We start from the raw sequence: 21,784 nt of genomic DNA, 5'->3' as shown, positions 1-21,784 counted from the left end.
CCCATGGACTCTTATTTTGAAATGAACAGCATTATAGAGGCTAACCCGGAAATACTCCAGACGAAGAACATGCTTTATGTGTTGAAAACACTGATAGTTTAATCTTCTGTGAACTACAGATTGTTTAATAAAGCGTCTTTAGATGAATGTTAATAACGCCACAAATAATTTAGCTGTTCTCGTAAGTTGTTATAACCGTTCATTGTAATCTCATTGAACTTCCACTATAGTTACAGTAGGTTAGATCTACTAATATCATCTGCTCTGATGTGACGTTAACCGCTGTCTGTGCATTAGTCGCTCTTAAACTACATTGATACTTTGCGTTTATTGATCTTGATTTATTAGAATAAACGTGTTAAGAGGTTTTTATCAGGTAAACATTTAATATACATGCCATGTTTTAAAACCCATTCATCTTAATAGACCACAATGGGCAAAAAGAACAGGAAAGGTGCCAACGACACCCCTGATACATTAGGTATGTGCAAGACTACCTGTATTTCATTTATGAAGTGTTTTATTACTTTTAACACCCAACGGTGTTGATTTTCTCTGTCGTTTTTTAAAGATATTTCCTGTAGTCACATACGTAAAGGGATAGATCACAGTTTACTGAAGAGAGTCAGCTTGAATGAACACTGGAACCTGTGTCAAGACTGTGAACCAGTAAATTCAGACGACAGTAGGAGAGCAGATGATGAAGCTCACGGAGAAAGTCCAGATGACAGTGAGATCTCAGAAGATCACAGAGAAACTCCAACCGTGTGGATGTGTCTGAAATGCGGCCACAGAGTAAGTGCCAGTTGTGTCAATATGTTAGTACATTTCTTTTGGCCGGCCTTGTATTAATACCACATCTTTGCCAGGGTTGTGGGAGAAATTCTGATAAGCAGCATGCGATCAAACACTTTGATACGCCTCGATCGGAGCCACACATCTTAGTGCTCAGTTTGGAGGTTTGGAGCGTCTGGTAGGTGATACAAACACGTTTTTTCATAAGAATATGTTAAAGAGTTTGTGGCACGAAAGAGTTTTTATCTTATGATCTGATGTGTTATAAAGGTGTTACATCTGTGATGAAGAAGTCCAGTATTCCAGCACGGGGCAGCTGGCACAGCTGATTACAAACATAAGAAAACAAGTGCTGTCAGAGCCGGGCAAGAAAACCTCTAACAGGAGTTAGTCCCTCTTATTTATTGAAAGTGTCTTTATTTGTAGTACAGTTATTTATTATACAATGTACTGTCAGGAACAGTTGATTTTTATCTAAGGAAAGCTCGCAGGAAAGCTCTAACAGTTGGTTAACATTTTATAATTTCATTAAAGAAAATATTTTATATACAGAATACAAAAATGGTTAGCTTTTAAACATTCTCAATTTTTGATCACAACAGTTGCACAAAATATATTTAATATTTGTAAATGTCACCCTGCCTGTGGAAAGCCAATGAGTGATTTATAGTGATTTGACGTTTTTTAAAATTATGATTATCATACATACTGTAAAAAACATTCAGTGAAAATATAACCTTCGTATCTTTACTGAACTGAGTGATGCCATGTCAAAGATTGAAATTAGATGATGTGACAGATTTTAGATTAGATTAGATTCAACTTTATTGTCATTACACATATACAAGTACAGTGTAACGAAATGGTGTTTAGGTCTAACCAGAAGTGCAGTTAGCAAGTGCAGGATATACAGTTAGAATAAATACAGAATACAATATGAGAGAATATAATACAGTGGGCATGGACTATACAAATATTTTGCAGTAGGTGTGTTCTATGAAAATATGACAGTAGGTATATACTATGAACAATATATACAGATGGCTATATACTATGAGCATTAATGTACAGGTGGATATGAACAGATAATAATTTAGACTAAAATAGTGCAAGTGACTTAGGTATGCATAAATTATTGACATTGGCTTTTAAAGTTGCAGTGCAATAGGTGAGTTAATGCAGTTGTTGAAGTTAATGCAGTTATTAAAGTTACGGTGCAGTATACGAGTTAATGCAGTTAATAGGTTGCAGTCCAGAAGATTAGTTAATGCAGTTATTGAAGTTACAGTGCAATAGATGAGTAGATGCAGTTTATAGGTTACAGTGCAGTAGATTAGTTAATGCAGTTATTGAAGTTACAGTGCAATAGATGAGTTGATGCAGTTAATAAAGTTACAGTGCAGTAGATCGGTTAGTGCAGTTATGGAAGTGGTCCATTAGTGCAAATGAGCATTCAGTTAAATAAAGGCACCACACTCTCTTCCTTTTTGCCAGGCAGGGTCACTACAGACTGTAGGTATTGTCACAAGGTGGCTATGTTTGTGGTAATAACCCTTTAAATCAAAACCCCTTCTGTGAATGAATGGAACATTTTAGATTTATTTATAAGGCATTTTAGTTTAGTTTGTTACATTTATTTAAATGTTTAGGCTTTTGTTTAGTTATCCATGACCTTCTAATTTTCAAGTTGAAAAAAGGTGTAATTACATATGTGAAATAAAACAATAATTTTTACTCCGCAGAAGGCAAAAAGGAAGAGAGTGTGGTGGAGAATCCTGCCGAGCAGATGCCAAGGGAAGAGAAAGAGAGCAAGGAGGACCACAAACTTAACTCAAAACACAATGATAGCCCCAAAAAACAGAAAGCATCCACGGTCATCTCTGGTGCAGTACCTGTCAGGGGTCTCAGTAATCTGGGCAACACATGTTTCTTCAATGCCGTCATGCAGGTAACGCTTAAGATTCCAACACACTGAGTGGATTTAGTTGATTAACAGTAACATAAATGTAGATGTGATGTTTTTGTGTTTGTTCATCTGAATGACAGAATTTGTCACAGACGCATCTGTTGAGGGACCTGCTGAATCCGATCACAGATGAGAAGAGCAGTCTCACCATCACACCTGATCTGTCCTCTCAGCTGGTACTGATGCCTTCACGAGACCCTCAGTAGAGTCTTCTCTGACTGTTTCTACTTCTAATATCTATCATGTGTGGTTTTCAGGAGCCTCTTCAGATCCAGCTGGAAAGACCCGGCTCACTCACGCTGGCCATGTGTCAGTTACTGAATGAAATCCAGGAGACGAAGAAAGGTATCGTGACCCCAAAGGAACTATTCGCACAAGTGTGTAAAAAGTGAGTACCCGTAGAACGTTGTGACAATTTCTGAATTATTACCTAATAAAAAGCCTTTATTTAAATAGGAGAATAGTAGTGTTTGTTTATTTGAACAGTTTTTATATACATGTAGGAGCTTTTGCCAAATGCTAATACTCTCTGTTCATTACTGGTCTGTGTTTTAGTGTGAAAGCTGTCTGACACAAATTGACTTTTCTGTTTGAATAAAACAGTTTATGAATGTTTTGTTTCGTTCAGTTGTCTCTGTCTGATGTGTGTGACTCTTCACAGAGCGTCCCGGTTCAGAGGATTCCAGCAGCAGGACAGTCAGGAGCTTCTGCGCTACCTCCTGGACGGCATGAGGGCGGAAGAAGTGAAAGTACTGTAAATAATACTACATAATAGAATAGGAAATAAACACCCTGAATCTACATTATGACAATGTTAGATTTGTATTATCTCTGAAATTGATTTAATGTAATAATTAGTAAGAGAAATCTAGTCTGTTAAACTAAATCTTAAAATCTTTGACACCTTTTTATTTTCTGTGTTTTTCAGAGAGTACAGTTGGGTATTCTGGATGCTTTGAAAAACTCTGGCAAACATTTAGAAGCGGAGCAGACAAAGAAATGTGTTAAAGGTACTTTCAATGAATTGTGAAAATAAACAAATCATCTTGATTTCCCACAGCTTGGAAATAAAGCATGTGCGCAGCGCACCCATTGCTAACAAAACACATATGACTAAGTATCTATCAGTTTCAAACCTATATACACCGTTTATATAACATCTAACACTGAAATGAACAAACAAACACACCTCAACTTCTCTCACTATCGCAAGAGTGACGAGCTGCAGCTGCAGGTCCACAGCGCAACCACTCTTGATTGTAAGCGGGTCTTCCTATCGCTCTTCGATTGACACGTGGGCGGGCTATTTCTTTCGCCTTGCCGTGGCGTGCTTTTCCGGGATAATTGCCCAATAAGCGACTAAGAAAAGTTGTTACGTAACGGTTTACGAGAACCTTTACGAAACTTGGGGGAGTGTATCGAGCACAAAAATACTATGTAATACTTCCAACTCGTTTTTTAGCAAGTTGACCATGTCAAGCATGAGAAGACAGCACGTTTAACAGTGTAAAGAAGTCCGAATGCATAAATCACCGTTGCACATCCCCTTTACAAGTTTTGTTTAACCCCTCCGTCTAATCTTAAAAAGGTATTTCTGTTTTGAAGAAGTATTTAACATTGTTGGTTTTGCATTATTTTAAAACAGACTACGAGAAAAATGGCTCAGCCAAGAACTTTGTCGAGCGAGTGTTTGGTGGAGAGTTAAGCAGCACAGTGATGTGTAAAGAATGCAGAACTGTGTCTCTGGTGACCGAGATGTTTCTGGATCTTTCTCTTCCTGTAGCTGATGAGGTAAACATTTCAGTTTTTTACCAATACTATACTTAAAAGCATGTACTGGGGTTAAAACTGATTTGCGTGTCTCCTTCAGGCCTACAGGAAGAAGAGTCAAAAGAAAGCAGTACAGTATCGCAGCAGTGTCAGTGCGGATGCAGATACAGATAATAACACAACATCTCTGGTCAACGGGAATGAAGACATGCCTACAGGAGCAGGGAGCAAGTACCAACAGAAGAAAGCCAAGAAACAGGCCAAGAAACAAACCAAGGTAAAGACAAACTTTGGTTAATGTGTCGGGTTGGAAAAATACATTGTGATGGAAATATGAATATTTTGGACTAAAGAATACATTCGAAAATGCAGCATTTGCGTTTTTTGTGTCCATAGAATCAGAGAAGACAGCAGAAGATGGAGAGTAAAGTCACTCTAGATGTGCTGACCGATGAGAACGGAGACGGCAGCCCAAATCCAGTAGAGGTACCTGAGGGGAGCGCTGATGTGGAAACCGGTGAAAGAACCGAAGAGCATCAATCACCCGACACTAATGCTTCACCTCCCGCACCATCCCAAAAAGATGAAGATGACAAGGAACCCGAACAAGAACCCGGTACTTCTGTCACCAACCGCTTTACTGCCTTATCAGAAGACAATAATTCTGAAGAAATGTCCGTGGAGGCAGAAATTAATGACGGGAGGAGTGAAATCGCTGAAGAGGATGGAGATGTCCATGCAGAGGAGGAGGATTGTTTGGTTGAAGAACTGAACACCATGTCGCTGGATTCAACATTAGAAGAACACGAGATGGAGAATGGAGATGATGTGACCGTAGATGCTAAAGAATACACAGTGGTCAATCAGGACCCCGAGCTAGCATTCCACACGCTGGCCACAAGGGCGTCACCAGAGAAACAGGACTGTTCAGTGGAGTCTTGCCTTTATCAGTTTACAGAGGTGGAGCAACTCACAGAGAACAACAGATTGATGTGTGTTACCTGTACAAAGCGTCAGTCTGGACCTAAAACCTCGGAAGGTACGGACAACTTTTTTGTCTTTAGTCGGTCACATTTCAGCTTGACTGAATATCTTCATTTGTTGTTGGTTTAGGTGGTAAGAAAGGGGTTTACAGAGACGCATTGAAGCAGATGCTCATCTCTTCTCCTCCCCCCGTGCTCACGCTTCACCTGAAAAGATTTCAACAGGTGGAACGTCTTGTCCCAAACCTTATCTCATCAAAGGCATCTGTCGCCATTTGGTCCTTTATATAATTTTGCTTTCTTTTCAGGTCTCATACAGTGTTTGTAAAGTAAACCGACACGTTCAGTTCCCTCAAATCCTGGATCTTGCGCCGTTCTGCTCCTTAAACTGCAAGGTGAGAAAACGATCCACTTGCACATCTACCAAATTCAGTTTCACAGCACCCATCCTTATATTTTAGCTTTGTTTCGTGAAAAGCTACCTTTGCGTATATCTCTCCCTCTCATATTTTAAAAATATCTTAAAAGTGTCTTTGCCTTGTAGGGAGTTAAAGAAAGTGAGAGGCGAGTGTTGTACAGTCTTTACGGCATAGTGGAACATAGTGGAACCATGCGATCAGGACACTACACAGCTTACATTAAATCCAGAACAACCATGCAAAACTCGGCAGAAAATGGTGAGTATTAGTGAAGGTCCAACACTTATACACAGCCGTGTGGCTTCACAAAGTTTAATACAGTACACATGTCACAGGAAACACAGTCTTGCATGTAATTGCATTCAATTATTTGAATCATCTCTTGGCAGGTGATGTTGAGGCCAGTAAAGGGTCGTGGTTCCACGTAAGCGACACAAGCATCCATCCGGTTACAGAGGCCAAAGTTCAGAGTTCTCAAGCCTACCTCCTGTTCTACGAGAAGATGTTATAATCACATGTCACGTGGTCTATTCAACACAAAAGGGCTGCTGGAGCTTCATTCAGACTCCATCGCTGCTGATGCTGCTGGGAAATCCTGTAATAACAAACTGCAAAAGAAATGAAGACTTGGAAGTTGTGTGAGCATATTTTCAGTGGCTGTTCCAGGGAAATGATTTTTGACCAATCAAGATCTACAACATACGTGTAATGAATTTAAAATAAATATAATACAAATATCATGAAGTATTTTTCTTATATGTTAAATTATGTAATGATTTGATGAAAGTGTGTGACGGTTTCTTTTACAACGCAACCAAGAGTTTTATTACCATAAGGATAATACACATTTACACCTCATTACTGTAACGTGGAGGACTCAATGCTCCTAAAACAAGTTTTTCTTTGGATTTTGGGGTGACACATGAGATATGATCAACCGTGTTTACATTTATAACGATGGATATCCTTTTACTTTTTAAATGCATACTTTTTTAATGTCTGGAATACATACTGTGGTATAGTTTTCTCTTGCAATAAATATCTACCTGTCCTCAATAACATGATGTGGCATGAAGTTCTTGTCAAAGTCGAAGGGATACTCCACCCAAAAAAGAAAAATTTGAAAATTACTCACTCTCTAGTTGTTTCAAACATGTGTACATTTCTTTGTGTGGTTGAACACAGAGAGATATTTTGGAATAATGTAAGCAACCAACAGTTCTGAAGCACCATTGACTGCCATCCCACATAGCAAAAGACTCCGGGGCGGATCCGCCTTCAAGTCACCTGGTCCGCTGTTCTCTCAGATTCCATTCGGCCATACGTACAGAACATGCCCCGCCTCCGCACAACGCACTGTCAACTCGCGGACTCGCGACGGACGCTGAGCGAATTCTCTGACCGGACGCGCGATTTTTAAACTGTCTTAGTCACTCAGTCAGATCTCCTCACACAGTGGAAACGCTGGAGCCGGCTGGTCGGTGAAGACGGAACACGGTAAGAATAGTTAAATATGCTTTTTTGTACAGTTACGTTAGCCAGTAACATTCCCGTTGATTGCTCTGTTTGATGATTTTAATTCTGAAGTGATTTTGTCATTAGCGTTCAGTAAGATTGATTTGGTAAATAACTTTTTGAATAAAAGCTGTTTAAACGGAATGTCTTTATCTTTCTGGGATGGGGTAATTTAAACCATATTTTCACCACTTGAAAAGGCTAAATAAACTGATCGGCATAACTTTAACGTATAACGTTACCTGTTTTTGTTCTTTTGTTCATATTTTGACATATATTCTCCACCTCTCCATGTAATGTTGTTTCAGATAATTAATTAATTATATTAAGATAAAAGTTTTCTCTGATCTTTAGGGGTAATGGATAAAATATACAGTTTCAACAGTATAAAAACGCCAATGGACTGTCCCACTGAGAAAATAAATCTGGTTTGTGTGTGTTCTGTTGCAGCTTAGGCCTACGGTTTATAGTTCCACTGGTCTGTTTTTGCATTATTTTATCTTTCCATTTCATGTTTTTCACCCAAACAAACGGATAAAGTGAGATTTTTTTACTGTTTTAAACTTGATTTAGCCAGCTATTTTGTCAAATACTAATAACTTTACACACTACAGCTTTTAACATGTGGGTCATTATTACTAAAGAGTGCCTTTGAGACTTGACAATTTTCAAAATATAAATCTTTAAATTTTCCATTTGACTTCATGTTTGTTGCAATAAGTAGACCTATGACTGGTAGAAATGTATGTTGGTCAACGCTCAAGCCCATTTATACACTTGTCCCCCATATCAGGGTAGGCTTGGTGACAGGGTGTGCATGAGGCAAAAGTTAGCATTTAATGAACACACGGTGTAGCTGCGGCTAGCAAAGGGATTACCTGTTAAAGCTGACTGTATGAAAATATGTATTTTATACTGTTTAAGATACATATTTTCAATTACTGAAATGTTTTTGTTAATTAAAATGTCACTAAGACATGTGAAGCCTGACAACATATAATTAGGAAAGGAAATATGTGTGCAGATTGCAGATACTAACTGTGTGTGCATAAGATGTTTTAACCTCCACTGAGGAAAGGCAGAACGGGGGAGGGGATGTCACTGAGAACATCAGACTATTTCTTAAAGGGGCGTTTACTCCAAAATGATAGGGTAGATGGCAATTACAGGGACGCATGCATAATGCTTAATATTACTATGAAAATGAATATAGATTATCCAAATTATTTCTTTTATTACATACATTGCTGGGGACCATAGGAACTTTCAAAAAAATATTACAATTTTGTGCAAAGTATCCATTTTTTAAACTCACTGAAGGTTGTAGCTAAGCAGTGTGAGGGACATGCCAAAATCACATACATAGTCAAAGAAAATGGTCATAAAATGATAAAACACATTTTAAGAAATGTTCTTAAAAGTTGTACGTGTAAATATTAGTACATTTATAATAAAACCTCAAAATGTCACTATTTTGCATTATGTATACGATGGCTCAGTGTTTCTGATGAGGACACCAAAAGGCACTTTATAGTGATAATGACCCATGTAATAATATTTAATTTCAAACGATTAATTTAAACAATTTAAGATTAAAAGTTTTAAACCTACTTTTTAGGTTTATGACCTACTTTGTATTTTAAAAACCCACTTGCATTATTAAACTTTAGCTCTAGTATACAAATTATTTCATGTCATATTAATATTATAAATCATATATAATATACTGTGTGTGTGTGTTCTGTTGCAGTTTACAGCTCGTTCTAGTGCCACTGATCTGTGTTGGAGTTCGTCATCTTTTTAATTCATCTTTTCCAAACAAACAGGTAAAGAAAGATTTTATACTGTTTTACATATGATTTAGCCAGCTATTTTGTCGAATACTGGGCGTCTTTAAATGCATATTCTTAAACTGGTTGTTTAATATGCAGACTACCAAAGGCTATAGATATAGAAAGATGATTTACTGCTATTTCTATGAATGGGAGAAACTGTTATGTGCAATATTGCAGCACAAGTCCCATAAAGGAGCCAATTGCTGCTTGTTTAAGTAACTTTAGCTGCAGCCGTTAGAAGCTATATATACACTCACACTTACGACTGCTTATGCGCATTGTCGAGTTTAGTCTGAAAAATAAGCTTTTTTAATGTTCATTATTTCGTCTTTCAGCATGAAGAAGTTTTGTGTGTGCAGCGTGTGCCTGCTCAGGTAAGCAATATCTCATCTGAAATAACGCTCAAATAGTGTTTATTTTGTCAAATATTGTTTTTGATCTGCTGTAAAGTGTAACAATGTTGGCACCCACTGGAGGCATTTGTTATAATTAAGAATGTACACGTGATGATTGTTTATATTTTGAATGTCATGTATTGTAACAGTGTTGTTCTATCTAACCATATGATTATTTGTTTTGGATACTAAATATTATTGCCTCATTGTTACTGTATACAGTTATGTATTTTAAGTCATTTTAAAGGTGTAGGTGTACCACAAAGAATTATCCAATTAATGGTCAAAATAATCCATCGATTACCAAAATAATAATTAGTGCCAGCCCTATTCTCGTGTTACGCGGCACGTTTAAGCTTCCACTTGAGGTTTTTTCTCATGCATCAAGCCAGTCCTGTTCAGAATAAAAGCCTAAATTAAAGGTGTTGAGGCCTCTGTTAAAGAAAGTTTAACTTTCTCTTCCAATCTGTTCAGTGAAATGTGCCTTAATGGCCCAACACCGGCACACATTCTTCCATACATTCTACATGTTGAATCAGCCCAAAAAAAACAGACTGTGTCGGCCAATGGTGTAGAACACATCAAAAAAACATAGTCATTCCATGTTTAAGAACGGCCCAACATTGCCTGACAGTTGATAGTCAGCTTGGTATGTCTCGGTTTAAGATTCCACTATCAGATGGTCCCATTAAGCACTTGGGGCAAATCGTTTTCCCAAAACTGTCAATATCTATGCTATTATATACACAAAATATTAAATATGTAGCACAAGGGAAACCGGTTACTTGGTCATCGAGGTCTTAAGATTTTTTTTTTTAAATAACACAACATTCTTTTTGTAAATAATTTTACCAGTGTTAATTCTAAGAAATCAACAGAATTTTCTTTTACATTTCAGATTTCCTCCCTGGCAACTATTGGGGGCCATGACACAAAACGTGTCACATGGAACATCCTTTCCCACATGTTCCATGATGATGTTGGGAGGAGGATCAGCTGGAAGGGCATGAATGGGAAAAAATGTTTTAATCAGATGGAGTCTAGAAAGTTCCTCCTGTGTAAGTAAATGTAACAAAATTTACCTGGTTTAAAAATATAAGCGCATAACTCTTTTGTTTTTAAATGTATCTAAAGCGAGTACATCATGTATCCCTCTTCCAAAGTTTGTTTTTGTCTTATCCTGAATCATTAAAATACACCTAGGGTTTACTTTCAGACTATTCTAGAAAGCAACCGCTTTTGAGTAGCCCAGTACCTGAGTGAGAGAAGTGTCTGTACAAGACTGTACAAGTTTGTTTGAAAACATTGGTTGTGTGTATCCTTACAGGAAAACTCCACCATTTTTACATATCCCACTATGCAGTTACCTTAACTTAAAATAGTTGATACATATCTGTCCTGTCTCAGTGCGTGCACTTAATCGCTGTAGCGCGCGATGCCACTATGTTAACGTTTAGCTTAGCACCATTCGTTCCATTCATTCATGCATTACGATCCAAACAGGTAAGAATTAAGACCCAAACACCAAACACTTCAGAGCGATTAAGTGCACACACAGAGATGAGACAGATACATATCAACTTGAGGTAAGAACATTTTGACATATGTAAAACGGTGGTGTTTCCTTTAAAAAAAACTGGTATCTCCTATGTGATTTCATGAGTTTGTTTAATAATAATTCTGCTTGTGTATTGCAGGTGCTGTGAGAAAGAGCCATGTCTCCCGTGCTGCCACGGATGATGAGATTTCAAAACACGTGATACGGTGGTTCAACCTGGCAGCAGACAGGGGAAATTCAAGGAGCCGTCCCAGTGTCAGCACCCAACTGTAGTGTTTTATTATTTAACTTCTGTGTTCAGTGTTCGTTTACCAGTTAAACTTTTACTAATTTAAATTGTTTTTTTCTAGTTTGTATTCATCGATCTTTTGTAAACCCAATGTTCACCAAAAAAAGATTTAATTAAATGGTTCTTGAGCTACATTTAAAAAAATGTTATTTTTCCTTAAGTAAATAAAAATATTTTTACAATTTATGGTTGCATTTCATTTTCTGTAATACAATTCTATACATAAATAATACAACTCTAAAAACATTCTGTAAGAAACTCTTTTTATAGTTGAATTGTTACTGGCTAAAACGAGTGAATTTAGATTTATACGTTTTGAATGATTTCATCATGTGTTATTAATATTAATAAAGGGAGGCATAATAAAAATAAAAGAGCAATCCATGTTTGTCAATTAGATTTGAAATATTTCTTTAGCTAGTTTTGGCCAGAATATACTATCGTCAAATGAGGGATCTGAAGGTATCCAGAGAGAATGACTATATCCGTGGCGGATTATAAACGGGTCCTGAATGGGTCCGTGGCGGAGTATAAACGGGTCCTGAATGGGACCGTGGCGGATCCGCTGCTTTATAATCAGGTCCGGAACGGGTCCGTGGCGGATCCGCTGCTTTATAATCAGGTCCGGAACGGGTCCGTGGCGGATCCGCTGCTTTATAAACAGGTCCGGAACGGGTCTGCCCCAGATCTGGTCTGGATCCGCCATCCTTATCCGTTCTGGATCCGCTGCGCTGTGCAAGTGGACTCCATTCCGGATCCGTTTTGCACATCCGTTCCGGAGCTTGTGGTACTTCCGGGGCGGATCCGTTCCGGAGTCAATTTGCTATCTGGGATAGTAGGACAATTTTAAATGTTAGTCAAATGTGCCCCAGAACTGTTTGTTTTCCTACATTCCTCAAAATATCTTCTTTTGTGTTCAACAGAACCAAACAATTACATCAATCGTTTTCCTACTACGGCAGTTAATGGTGCTTCAGAACCATCCACATTTACAAATAAAAAAGATGGGCTCATGATGTCACGTGGGGGTATGACGACGTTATGTTCAACCCAACAAATAAATGTGTAGCCTACAACTAGAGAGTGAGTAATTCATGACAGCGTTTTTGGGTGGGGTATCCCTTTACATAGGAATACGTTCAGGTCACAGGGATATTTTAAAATAACATACAATACAATTAAAACATGTTGTGATCTTTTTAATGGAATCAATTAAATAACAATTTATGGTATTTTACGTAAAAACCTCTGTTGCTGTTCATATTTAAGCATTCACAAGCCAGTCTTGTCTCATTGTTCCAAGGTTAGTAGAGCGGGCAGGACAGTCCATGGCCAGACCTGACAAAAGCTGTGATGATAGAGATGGACAAAGGACGTGGCGACTCTACAAAATTATTAATGATAATCTTAAATCAAATTTTATTTTGCCTTGTTGTGCAAACACTGTTGAGCTTGTGCAGAGGCTGCAGCTTTTGCCAGAGGGGAACTGGAAGCCCCTGGTTAGGCCTGGTTTCCCTCTGAGGTTTTCTTTCTCCTCCAATGGAGTTTTGGGTTCCTCGCCACTCTTTGCATTCTGTTTTGCACTATTTGCCTGGCCGGGGGTCTGCTAGTTCTTTAAATTACACTGCATATAGGAATTTATAGTGTGTCTGACTTGTTTTGACTTTGCATTTGCTTATATGCTTATTTGTAACAATGAAATTGTCAAAAGCGCAATATAAATAAAGCTGACTTGACAAACGACTGTGATTGGTCTATTCGTGACGTCACATGCGCTAAGGAAAGTAACAATAACCACGTGACGTCATCAGACCATCTTTCTTTATTTGTGAATGTGGGCAATAATTTGCACCCAAGGAATGACAGTGAGATTCGTCATCGCGTTAAACAAGTTCAAATGTTTTTTGTAGAATTGATGAATACAATCCCTAATCCGTTAAACCCCGCCTGGTTGTAGTCTTCCCGTTTCTAAAGCGGGAGATTAGAACGCCATCGCCGCACGAGAGGGAAGCGGTCTCTATGGTAACCACGGTAAGCCGGAAGTGTGGGCTCTTTCTCAAGGTAAGCAACTACTTTGTATTTCGGTTAATGCAAATGCGTTATTTACTTAAATGTTTGGAGTTTAACGAGTGTTGTGCAGGAAGATGTTTTGCATTCGAGTAATGGTGCGTGCGTTGGTTTTAGCTTAATAAAATCGCTTTAAAACGGGCGGTTGTCGATTTTTGGATATACAAAGCATGATATCGTGATGTATTATTAAAAAGACCCCTGCAATGAGATGTTTTAAAACCCTTTTATCTGGCTGAAGATATAGAAAAGTAAGAATTAATTGCATAAAAAACACAGATCTAAACATTAACCCATTGCTTCTGTGTCTCTTTATATCTCTAGTAATGTCCAGGTCCGTGGTATGTCCCCTGAATATGGGGGCCAGTGCCCTCGAATCTCTCTCCAGCTTACAGAGACGCCTTCAGTCAGCCGAGGAGCAGTCAGAAGAGTTAGTGAGGGGTCTTCATGTTTTGGGAGTGTCTGCTGATCCTCTTCCCTCAAACTCTTCAGCCAGGAGCTCTTTAAAGCACCCGGTCAGTCCAGTGAACATCCGTCAGGTTCTGGGTGCTGATGGAGAGGGGTTGCTATGGAGGCTTTGTGAAACGCTGGTCTCTCGTGTGTGTCGATTGGAGAGCCTTTTGCACGCTCTCAAACTCGCCACTTTCCGCTTGGAAACGGACCGAGAGCTAAATCCATCCCGTACAGGTCGGTACTCATTCCTAAAAATGTCAGTGTGTTAGTTCTACATATCTGCGGGTGGAAAAATCAACCGGGGTCACGTTTATCGTCTCTGTGTGCAGCGCGTCTGCATGAGCAGTTAAGCATCCTGCGGGGTCAGCATGAGGAGGAGCAGCTCTCCTCGCGGAGGGAGGTGTTGAAGTTACAGGATCGATTGCAGCAGGCCTGTGTTGAGAGGAAGGAGGCACAGCGGGAGGCGTTCAGACTCAGGGAGGTGCTGCCGAGAACCATATACGCTAAGGTAATGTATCTTCTCAAAATAACTTGATTTTCAATGCAGTGATAAGGTTGACTTTTGTTCGGTACTTTACGATTCGCACAGGAAACCGCAGCGGACCTGAAAGCTGAGCAATCCCACAATGCACTGCTGCTCAGAGTGAAGGAGATGGAAAGAGTGGTAGAGGGGAAAAGTGGACAGGTAAACCGAGGACAGGAAAAGATGTATGATGACCTCAGCAACATTTAATAAAAGTACCAAAGAAAATGCAATGTCTCAGCATCCACACAGGAACAAACTGTCATGGAATAAGTTCTATTTGAAACGTTGTTGGTTATTTGCTCATGACGTGTATTAGGTGAAAGCTCTCGAAGCAGCATGCCACACCCTACACGCTGACAGACAAGCAAACAGGGCGGAGCTAAAAAAGAAGACGGAGCGAAATTTCAGCCTGGAGAGAGAGTGTCAACAGCTCAGAGACCAATCTGGTCAGAAACGACGAACTATGATACACGCAGGCGTATATTCCCTCAACACAATCTGAATGTTTTGTTTCCTCTCAGGTGTGAAGGAGACTTTGATATCAGAGCTGAGCAAAGAGATAAAGGTACGAAACCATGAGAGGTTGACTCACTGTAATGTGGTCAATTGATGAATCGCAAGGCGACACATCATGTCTGTGTTTTTAGAATTTGAAGATGTCTTTGCAGACACAAGAGCAGGAGAACATTAGACTCATGAGAGATGAACGAGATCTCCGAGCAGCTGCAGCTGATGTTCAGGTACTCACGGCCATAAGCACGATAGACGTTCAGAATAGAGTCTGTGTGGAAACGTTCACCTTATCTATTATACTATAGCTATTGTGACGGGTCTCATGGTTCTTCCCACTATGGCCGGCTGGTGGGTGTGGCCAGGGAATCATCAAGTGAACCATTTCCACCTGGTCTGCCCATTATAAAAGCTTGGTCCTTGTTGGTGTTTGGCCTGGCTCCAGTTTGTTTTGTTTTGCATTTGGTTCCATCTGACGCCTTGGTCTATGTTGTTTTCATGTTTTATTTATTATTCTATTAGTGTTAATAAACACACTTTCGTTGCAACTAAACCAACTCGAGTATTTCCTCCATTCATTTGTCATGGCTTTGAGCCGGTTGTGACACTATCTTGAAAGTTGTTCCTTTGAAAGGAACATCTTATCATATAAAATATCTGTTTGTAATGTATTCACCTCTCACTCTCTATTTGTGTCTCAGGTGTTGAACGACAAGTTAGAGGTTCGGTGTTTAAAGCTGAAAGCTACAGTACAGTCATTAACACTCGAAAACGCTCGAATGCAGACCGAGTATCAAAACAACATTAAGGTATTTCAGATTTAGACTCAAAATTAGTTTCACCCGATTTACAGGCATGAACAACAACTGTGCATTCTAAACACATTAAGGAACAGAAGCAGCTGTTAGACACTGTCAGAAGAAACAGTCAGACTGAACTACAGAGCACATTATCTGAGAAACTCACCCTACAGAAACAACTGTGAGTCCCGCATTCACTAGAAAACAACATTTAATGTAGATTTCGCTTGCACGTCTTTATGTCTTGTTTCACATTTCGTCCAATTTGTTCTTCCAGTTTTTCTGCATAATTAGAGAAAAAGAACATGCATTAAAATATGTAAATGTACTCCTCATTGATAGTTCTTGGGTTTACACGTGAATTAAGCTTTTTACGTTTACTTTTTTAAAGTACATTTTGAAAACACTTTGTTCCACTGACTTCCTGCATTGTCATTCAAGAGCTTGAAATTAAAACAGTTTGCTGATTGTCAAAAACCTGGATGTAAATGAATATAACCCAATGTGCTCTTCTCTTTTCATTTTAAGGGAGGTGTTGAAGGCGGATCATGCCAAACTTCAGCAGAGTTCTCTTGTCGCCCAGCAGATAGCTGTGGATCATAAACAGATGCTGGAACAAACCATCGAGAGGCTTCAGGAGGAGCTTAGCTGTGCACTGAGAGAGGAAGAAAACATGAGTAAAAAAGAGAAAGATCAGATAAATAGTGAAGTAAGTTAACCTCATCCTACAGTAAATACACTAATTCTGTTAAAAAAACTTATATATGTGTTAATGCCAATACAGTGTTGTTTTTCGTAACTCTTTGTTATTAAGAAGTGTTATGTTAAGCACCTGCTTTAATTTTCTCAGATGGGCTCAAAAATGGTTTCGCTCGAAAATGAGAAGAACCTTCTTGAAACACAGCTGTCAGAGATCAAGGTACTGGAAAAAAGCGAGGTCCACAGTTTTCATTTGAACTTTACATAAAGCTTTATCTTTGAACCTCCAGGACTGTCTTGTTATATGATGGTAGCTATTACATCGTAAACATCTGTAGTTTATGACTCTGATTGACAGACTGAGTTGAGCACAGTGAGCTCAGGGCTGCAGAAGCAGGAGAAGGATAACAAGGCACTGGTGGAGAGCCTGGCAGTCATGCAGCATCAGCAGGTCTCGGATCAGACGATTGTAGAGTCCATGTCAGAACACAAATGTACCTGTTACCTCTTACTCGCTCTTTCTCTCTCTCTCAGGAAACTCATCGTCAGGTAGAACAGATGCTCTGGGACATGACAGACAGCAAGAACAAACTGGCTTACGAGAAGGGCAAGTTGCAGGTATTGATCTCACACGCACAGGTTGTGTATTTATGTATTTATGTCACATTTGACAGTGTGACACACAGTTTGTTGTATTATATGTGCACAAAGCAGGTTTAAATCCACACCGTATGTGTGTGTACAGGCACAAGTGCAGCAGATGGGAGAAGACCTGAAGACGATGAAAGCAGAATGTACTCAACACTGTCAGATCAATATTACATTGCAGAACAGTTACACACGGGTAAACACACAAGCATACACCCCTCTTTAACAAACTCTCTTAATTTGGCTCATCACTTTGTCAGTTGATAGTTTGATTAGTAGAAGGGTTTTACTCTATTTGTTTTTTGTATTGCTGTTCATAAAATAGCAGAATTTTTTTAATAGTTTCGTAGTGAGCATATAGTATAGTTTACAGTTGCTATTGTTTATAAGAACTGAATCCGGAATCTGCAACATTACATTTATCCAGAAGGCCTCAAATACACATCTTTGAGATTCTCTCTCACTCTCTCGCAGGAACAGGGCGTGAACAACACTCTGAAAGAGCATCTTCATATGTTACAGCAACAGCACAGAGACGCGGTTTGTGTGTGCATGTTTGTGTGTGCATAGAGAATTTGGATGAAGCGGGATGCTACTGTTTATTTCCATACTGTATGTGTGTAACAGAATGAAGTGGTTCAGGTGCTGGAGAAGGTCCTGTCATCTCACACTCTTCTGCAGCAGAACACACAGACACTACAGTCTGAGCTGCAAGACAGAACACAGGAACTACACACACTCAGGAAAGAGAAGTGAGTGTGTGTGTGTGTCCTTAACTGGAAAAACATTAATACATAAAATACACGTATTTACTTTTATTCATCTAGCAGACGCTTTCATCAAAAGCGTCTTGCAAATATATAAGAGCATTTCTAAAATGTATTCTACTGTGATTACGATTTGCTTAATAGACATGTGTCTGTGTCAGACTGCAGGCTCTGAAAGAGATTCAGAAGCTTAGGGCTGAAGCTGAGCACCTGGAGAAGTTGACACACATAACCGGCAATAAGGTAAAACACTAAAACAAACATACACACTGATGATATAATACACGTCAGGTGTATAAGGCAGACTAATGGTGTATACATTCATGTTTAAGGTTGAGTCTTTGCAAAATGCACTTGATGATGCTCAGTTGGACAACAGGAAACTTGCTCAGAATTTAGAGCAGGTGCTACGAGAAAAGCACAACGCACAAGAAAAACTAAACACGCTGAGCACGAGGTGAGAAACACGACATGTCCATGAGGTAGTTTATCATTTCGCATTACAATCAAAAGTTTACTGCAAAAGATGTAAGTTCATTTCTAAGATACTATAAATCGTTTTTTGCATATTTGCTTTATTAATTGAATGCCACTAATGTGACATTTTAGTTTTGCGTTATATTGAGTTTTGTTTGCAAATGCAATGAAGTAACATTTGTGTGTTTTATGCTATTGAAATACTACATTTGGGTCCAAACGTTGTGTGTTAAAATGTATTGATGTGTGCCTTGACTCCATCACTAAGAGAGGTGGAGCTAAAAGAAGCTAGAGCAGAGATTTGTCGACTGACAGAACATATAGATTCCTTGAAGAAGCTGCTCAAAAGAAAGATAGACTCAAAGCGACAGGTAACTTTAAAAGACACTTGGATTGGCCATGAACATTAAGGGCACATTCCTCAGTTATGTTTTATTCCCTCAGCTGAAAAAAGCACTTGTTGAGGCATCCGTGAAATCACATGACCTTTCACAAGCAAGTCAGGAGCTTCGAGAGAAGGTGTCGGCGCTGGAGAAGCTTGTGTCCTGTCAGAAGTCTCATTTGAACAGCAGAACACCGGAGAACAGCTCGCTGAGAATCAAGGTGTGCTACTTTACCCACTTTTGGTCTTTTTAGTTGTGTTCAGGTAGAACAAATGTTAAAAATGTGCATCAAATGCACTATAATTCTCCAGCAAAACGGGAATATGTGTAATTTATTTGTACCAGAGACAATGTTTGCTGCCCACTGTTATTCAACCTCGATCATACCTTTGCCCCTCCTGACAGGATCTGGAAGCTGAAATTGAAAGTCTTGAAGAAATAAAGGATGATTATAAGAAAATAAATTATGAACAGGTATTAAACACACAAAGTTACTTCCATTCATTTACATAAAAAATTCATAAAAAGAGTTTAATCCTTCATAGCTATTTCATAACAATATATGAATGATACGTGGAACTTTTACTGACAGATATTCGGCTGATAAGTAGCCCTTAAAATAACATTTGATTTCACACGGTGTAAATGTCTTTACAGAAAGAGATTTATGGAAGTAAACTAATGTCTGACAGTTTACTGAAATGGTTGAAAAGTGGGGCGTTTATGACTGTCGGTAAAGAAGACGAATGTGCAGATGCAGCTGCTGTGATAGATCTTAAAAGAAGCTGTCAGAATGCTAAAACATCACAAAGAAATTGTGTTTAAAGCCTCAGAAAAAATAAGCAATCTAGATGAACCCAATTGTCAACTTTACTAACTAGTTACTAACTAGTAAACCATTTGGCCTATCCCCACAATAACTCATAATGTCTATATATGTGTCTCTGTCAGTCTCAGTGTTTTCAGCAGCTCCATTCTGAGATGGCATCTCTTCAGACAGAGCTTCAGTGTCTAGCCTCCAACCAGCAGGGGGAGCTACAGTCTGAGAGATATCTCAATCACACGCTACGGGAGAAATGTCTGGTATGCACTACTTCCTATACCCTGACTTTTTTGGCCTGTCCCACCTATACTCCGGTGTATCGAAGAGCCTTGGGTGGTAGATTGCTTAAATCTTGCGTCCCATAATTTTACCCTAGATGTGTACATGTGTCTAAAACAAGGTAATACACATCAACTCATGCCACACCGTGTCACCATGTGTGGACTCAAGGGCTAAGGGCATTTGGGTCATTGCCGCGTGCATCTTTCTTTTTTTAACTTCATTCTCTCTGAATCTGTGTAGTGCCAGCAGTCTAGAGTTCCTTCATTTTGCTGTCCGTTACGCCCTGCAGGGCATTGATACTGCAATACCAACAAAGGGATGGAGAAATGCCATTATGTAAATGAATAATCAGGAGGTTTGTGCTGAATAAAGCTATTGTCTCTATGTGTTCAGCATTTGGAAAAGAGTTTGAAACGGCTCCAGGACGAGAGAGACGAGGCAGAAGTGAGTCATGGGGAGGTAAACAGACCCCACCACCATCTGACACCAGAAATCGATTTTATTCTCCATGGTGTTTCAACAATAATAAACATCATTATTGTGGGAGGAGATATGTATCAAATGTTTGGTTCTTACAGTACAGTAAGTATATATGTATTAACATTATCAGCAGTAAAGCAAAAACCACTAACTGAAAAAAAAACGTGCACATAAATATGAAATTCATCATTGAGCCACCCTTGAGTGGCAACAAATGGGACTTTGGAGTAGCTCTCTGTTTCTAAAATCCTAAAATTGGTGCTCAAAATCGTGTCATGTTCAGGCCGATGCCTCCTCTGATCATAGCCTGTGTTGAAGTGATATCTCCAGAGGAAAAAAAACTTTCTTTTGACTCTCGTTCACGTATTTTATTTAATTCCTTGTTTTCTCCCCCTCTGTTCTTCAGATCACAGAGAACACGATTGAGGACCACAGAGATCTCTGCTCTATATCTGAGAGCTTTAATGACGAGTTTGTGCCACAGAAACTCACAGAGAACTTCTGGAGGACAGAAAAAGACTGCACAACATCCACTGAGCCTCAAAATAGAAGCGAGGTGCTTGGCTGTAGCACTGATATGCACACAGACAGAAGCACTGAAATAACCATTCAGACCAGAAGCAAAATCTGAAATGTATTCTGATCTAAATGTATTATGAAGTCTGAACAGCAAAAATATAGAAATGTGAGATTAGGAATCCAAATATTTAAAGTGTTGTTTTATCAGAGTGTAATATATGTTTTTGACGATTTTGAACCACTTTTCTGTGTGGCCTGAAGGTTATGCTTTGTTTACAGACCCGCAGTTGTGTTTTTGAGCCTGAACTGGAGCCCTGGGCCTTTACATTACAGCGCTGGGAGATCAAGAAAGACCTGAGACGCACCACCAGCAGTTCCAAACCCACCAGATGTGTGCACACCTGATTATACTGCACGAAAACACAATTTCAAACACACAATATATCAAATAAAAAACAAATATTAAGCATTTTGTTGCTTTCGTGTGTTTAAAAATCAAAATGCAGATATGAACGTCCATGCTCTCGAAAATAGTCTGTATTTAGTGGAAACAGAACTTTATGACTACAAATGAATAAAACAAAAGTTTTTTTTAATTTGTTTAAATAAAGGCAACTACATACTACATACTACACCCTGTAAAAGACATACTTTAAACATCCGTGTACACAGTATAACGTATCTGGTGTGTATGTTGGTATAAATGTATTATTGTTTATTACTAACTTTTTAAAATGTCAACAAAGCATTATTTCCTCGATTTTGTTGTGTTTTCAGTTTCTAAAATACATATGGCCAATTAAATTTGCATTGAAGTGGCTAATT

General features: G+C 38.9%; 2 protein-coding genes across 6 annotated transcripts; both read left to right on the top strand.

Moving 5' to 3' along the window:
* The first annotated feature begins 18 nt into the window (after window positions 1–18).
* usp16 (ubiquitin specific peptidase 16) lies at window positions 19–6,988 on the top strand. 2 transcript variants are annotated; one of them, XM_079481901.1, is made up of 17 exons: window positions 19–181; window positions 427–481; window positions 572–795; window positions 870–973; window positions 1,066–1,181; window positions 2,538–2,743; window positions 2,842–2,937; window positions 3,019–3,149; window positions 3,423–3,510; window positions 3,690–3,771; window positions 4,407–4,552; window positions 4,632–4,808; window positions 4,928–5,570; window positions 5,645–5,739; window positions 5,823–5,909; window positions 6,059–6,191; window positions 6,323–6,988. In XM_079481901.1, the coding sequence occupies exons 1-17, from the start codon at window positions 143–145 to the stop codon at window positions 6,442–6,444; spliced, it is 2,544 nt and encodes an 847-aa protein (XP_079338027.1). In that variant the 5' UTR covers window positions 19–142; the 3' UTR covers window positions 6,445–6,988. The 2 variants fall into 2 exon arrangements, with proteins under 2 accessions (XP_079338027.1, XP_079338028.1); XM_079481902.1 differs by having other exon boundaries at window positions 65–181; window positions 2,854–2,937.
* A 6,282-nt stretch (window positions 6,989–13,270) lies between these two features.
* On the top strand, window positions 13,271–21,768 carry ccdc150 (coiled-coil domain containing 150). 4 transcript variants are annotated; one of them, XM_079481006.1, is made up of 25 exons: window positions 13,271–13,586; window positions 13,917–14,279; window positions 14,375–14,553; window positions 14,635–14,730; window positions 14,888–15,017; window positions 15,093–15,136; window positions 15,240–15,311; window positions 15,783–15,890; window positions 15,971–16,062; window positions 16,410–16,590; window positions 16,732–16,800; window positions 16,939–17,031; window positions 17,115–17,198; window positions 17,326–17,424; window positions 17,703–17,768; window positions 17,856–17,980; window positions 18,157–18,238; window positions 18,328–18,452; window positions 18,741–18,843; window positions 18,917–19,075; window positions 19,261–19,329; window positions 19,807–19,938; window positions 20,354–20,419; window positions 20,847–20,996; window positions 21,239–21,768. In XM_079481006.1, the coding sequence occupies exons 2-25, from the start codon at window positions 13,919–13,921 to the stop codon at window positions 21,362–21,364; spliced, it is 2,811 nt and encodes a 936-aa protein (XP_079337132.1). In that variant the 5' UTR covers window positions 13,271–13,586; window positions 13,917–13,918; the 3' UTR covers window positions 21,365–21,768. The 4 variants fall into 4 exon arrangements, with proteins under 4 accessions (XP_079337132.1, XP_079337133.1, XP_079337130.1 ...); XM_079481007.1 differs by having other exon boundaries at window positions 20,354–20,404; window positions 21,239–21,405; XM_079481004.1 differs by having other exon boundaries at window positions 13,529–13,586; window positions 15,219–15,311; window positions 21,239–21,719.
* Window positions 21,769–21,784: the final 16 nt, after the last annotated feature.

This window comes from Barbatula barbatula (assembly GCF_947034865.1).
Source record: "Barbatula barbatula genome assembly, chromosome: 19".
Classification (NCBI taxonomy): domain Eukaryota; kingdom Metazoa; phylum Chordata; class Actinopteri; order Cypriniformes; family Nemacheilidae; genus Barbatula; species Barbatula barbatula.
Note: the sequence above shows the minus strand (reverse complement) of the source record. Positions and strands in the feature narration are given on the sequence as shown.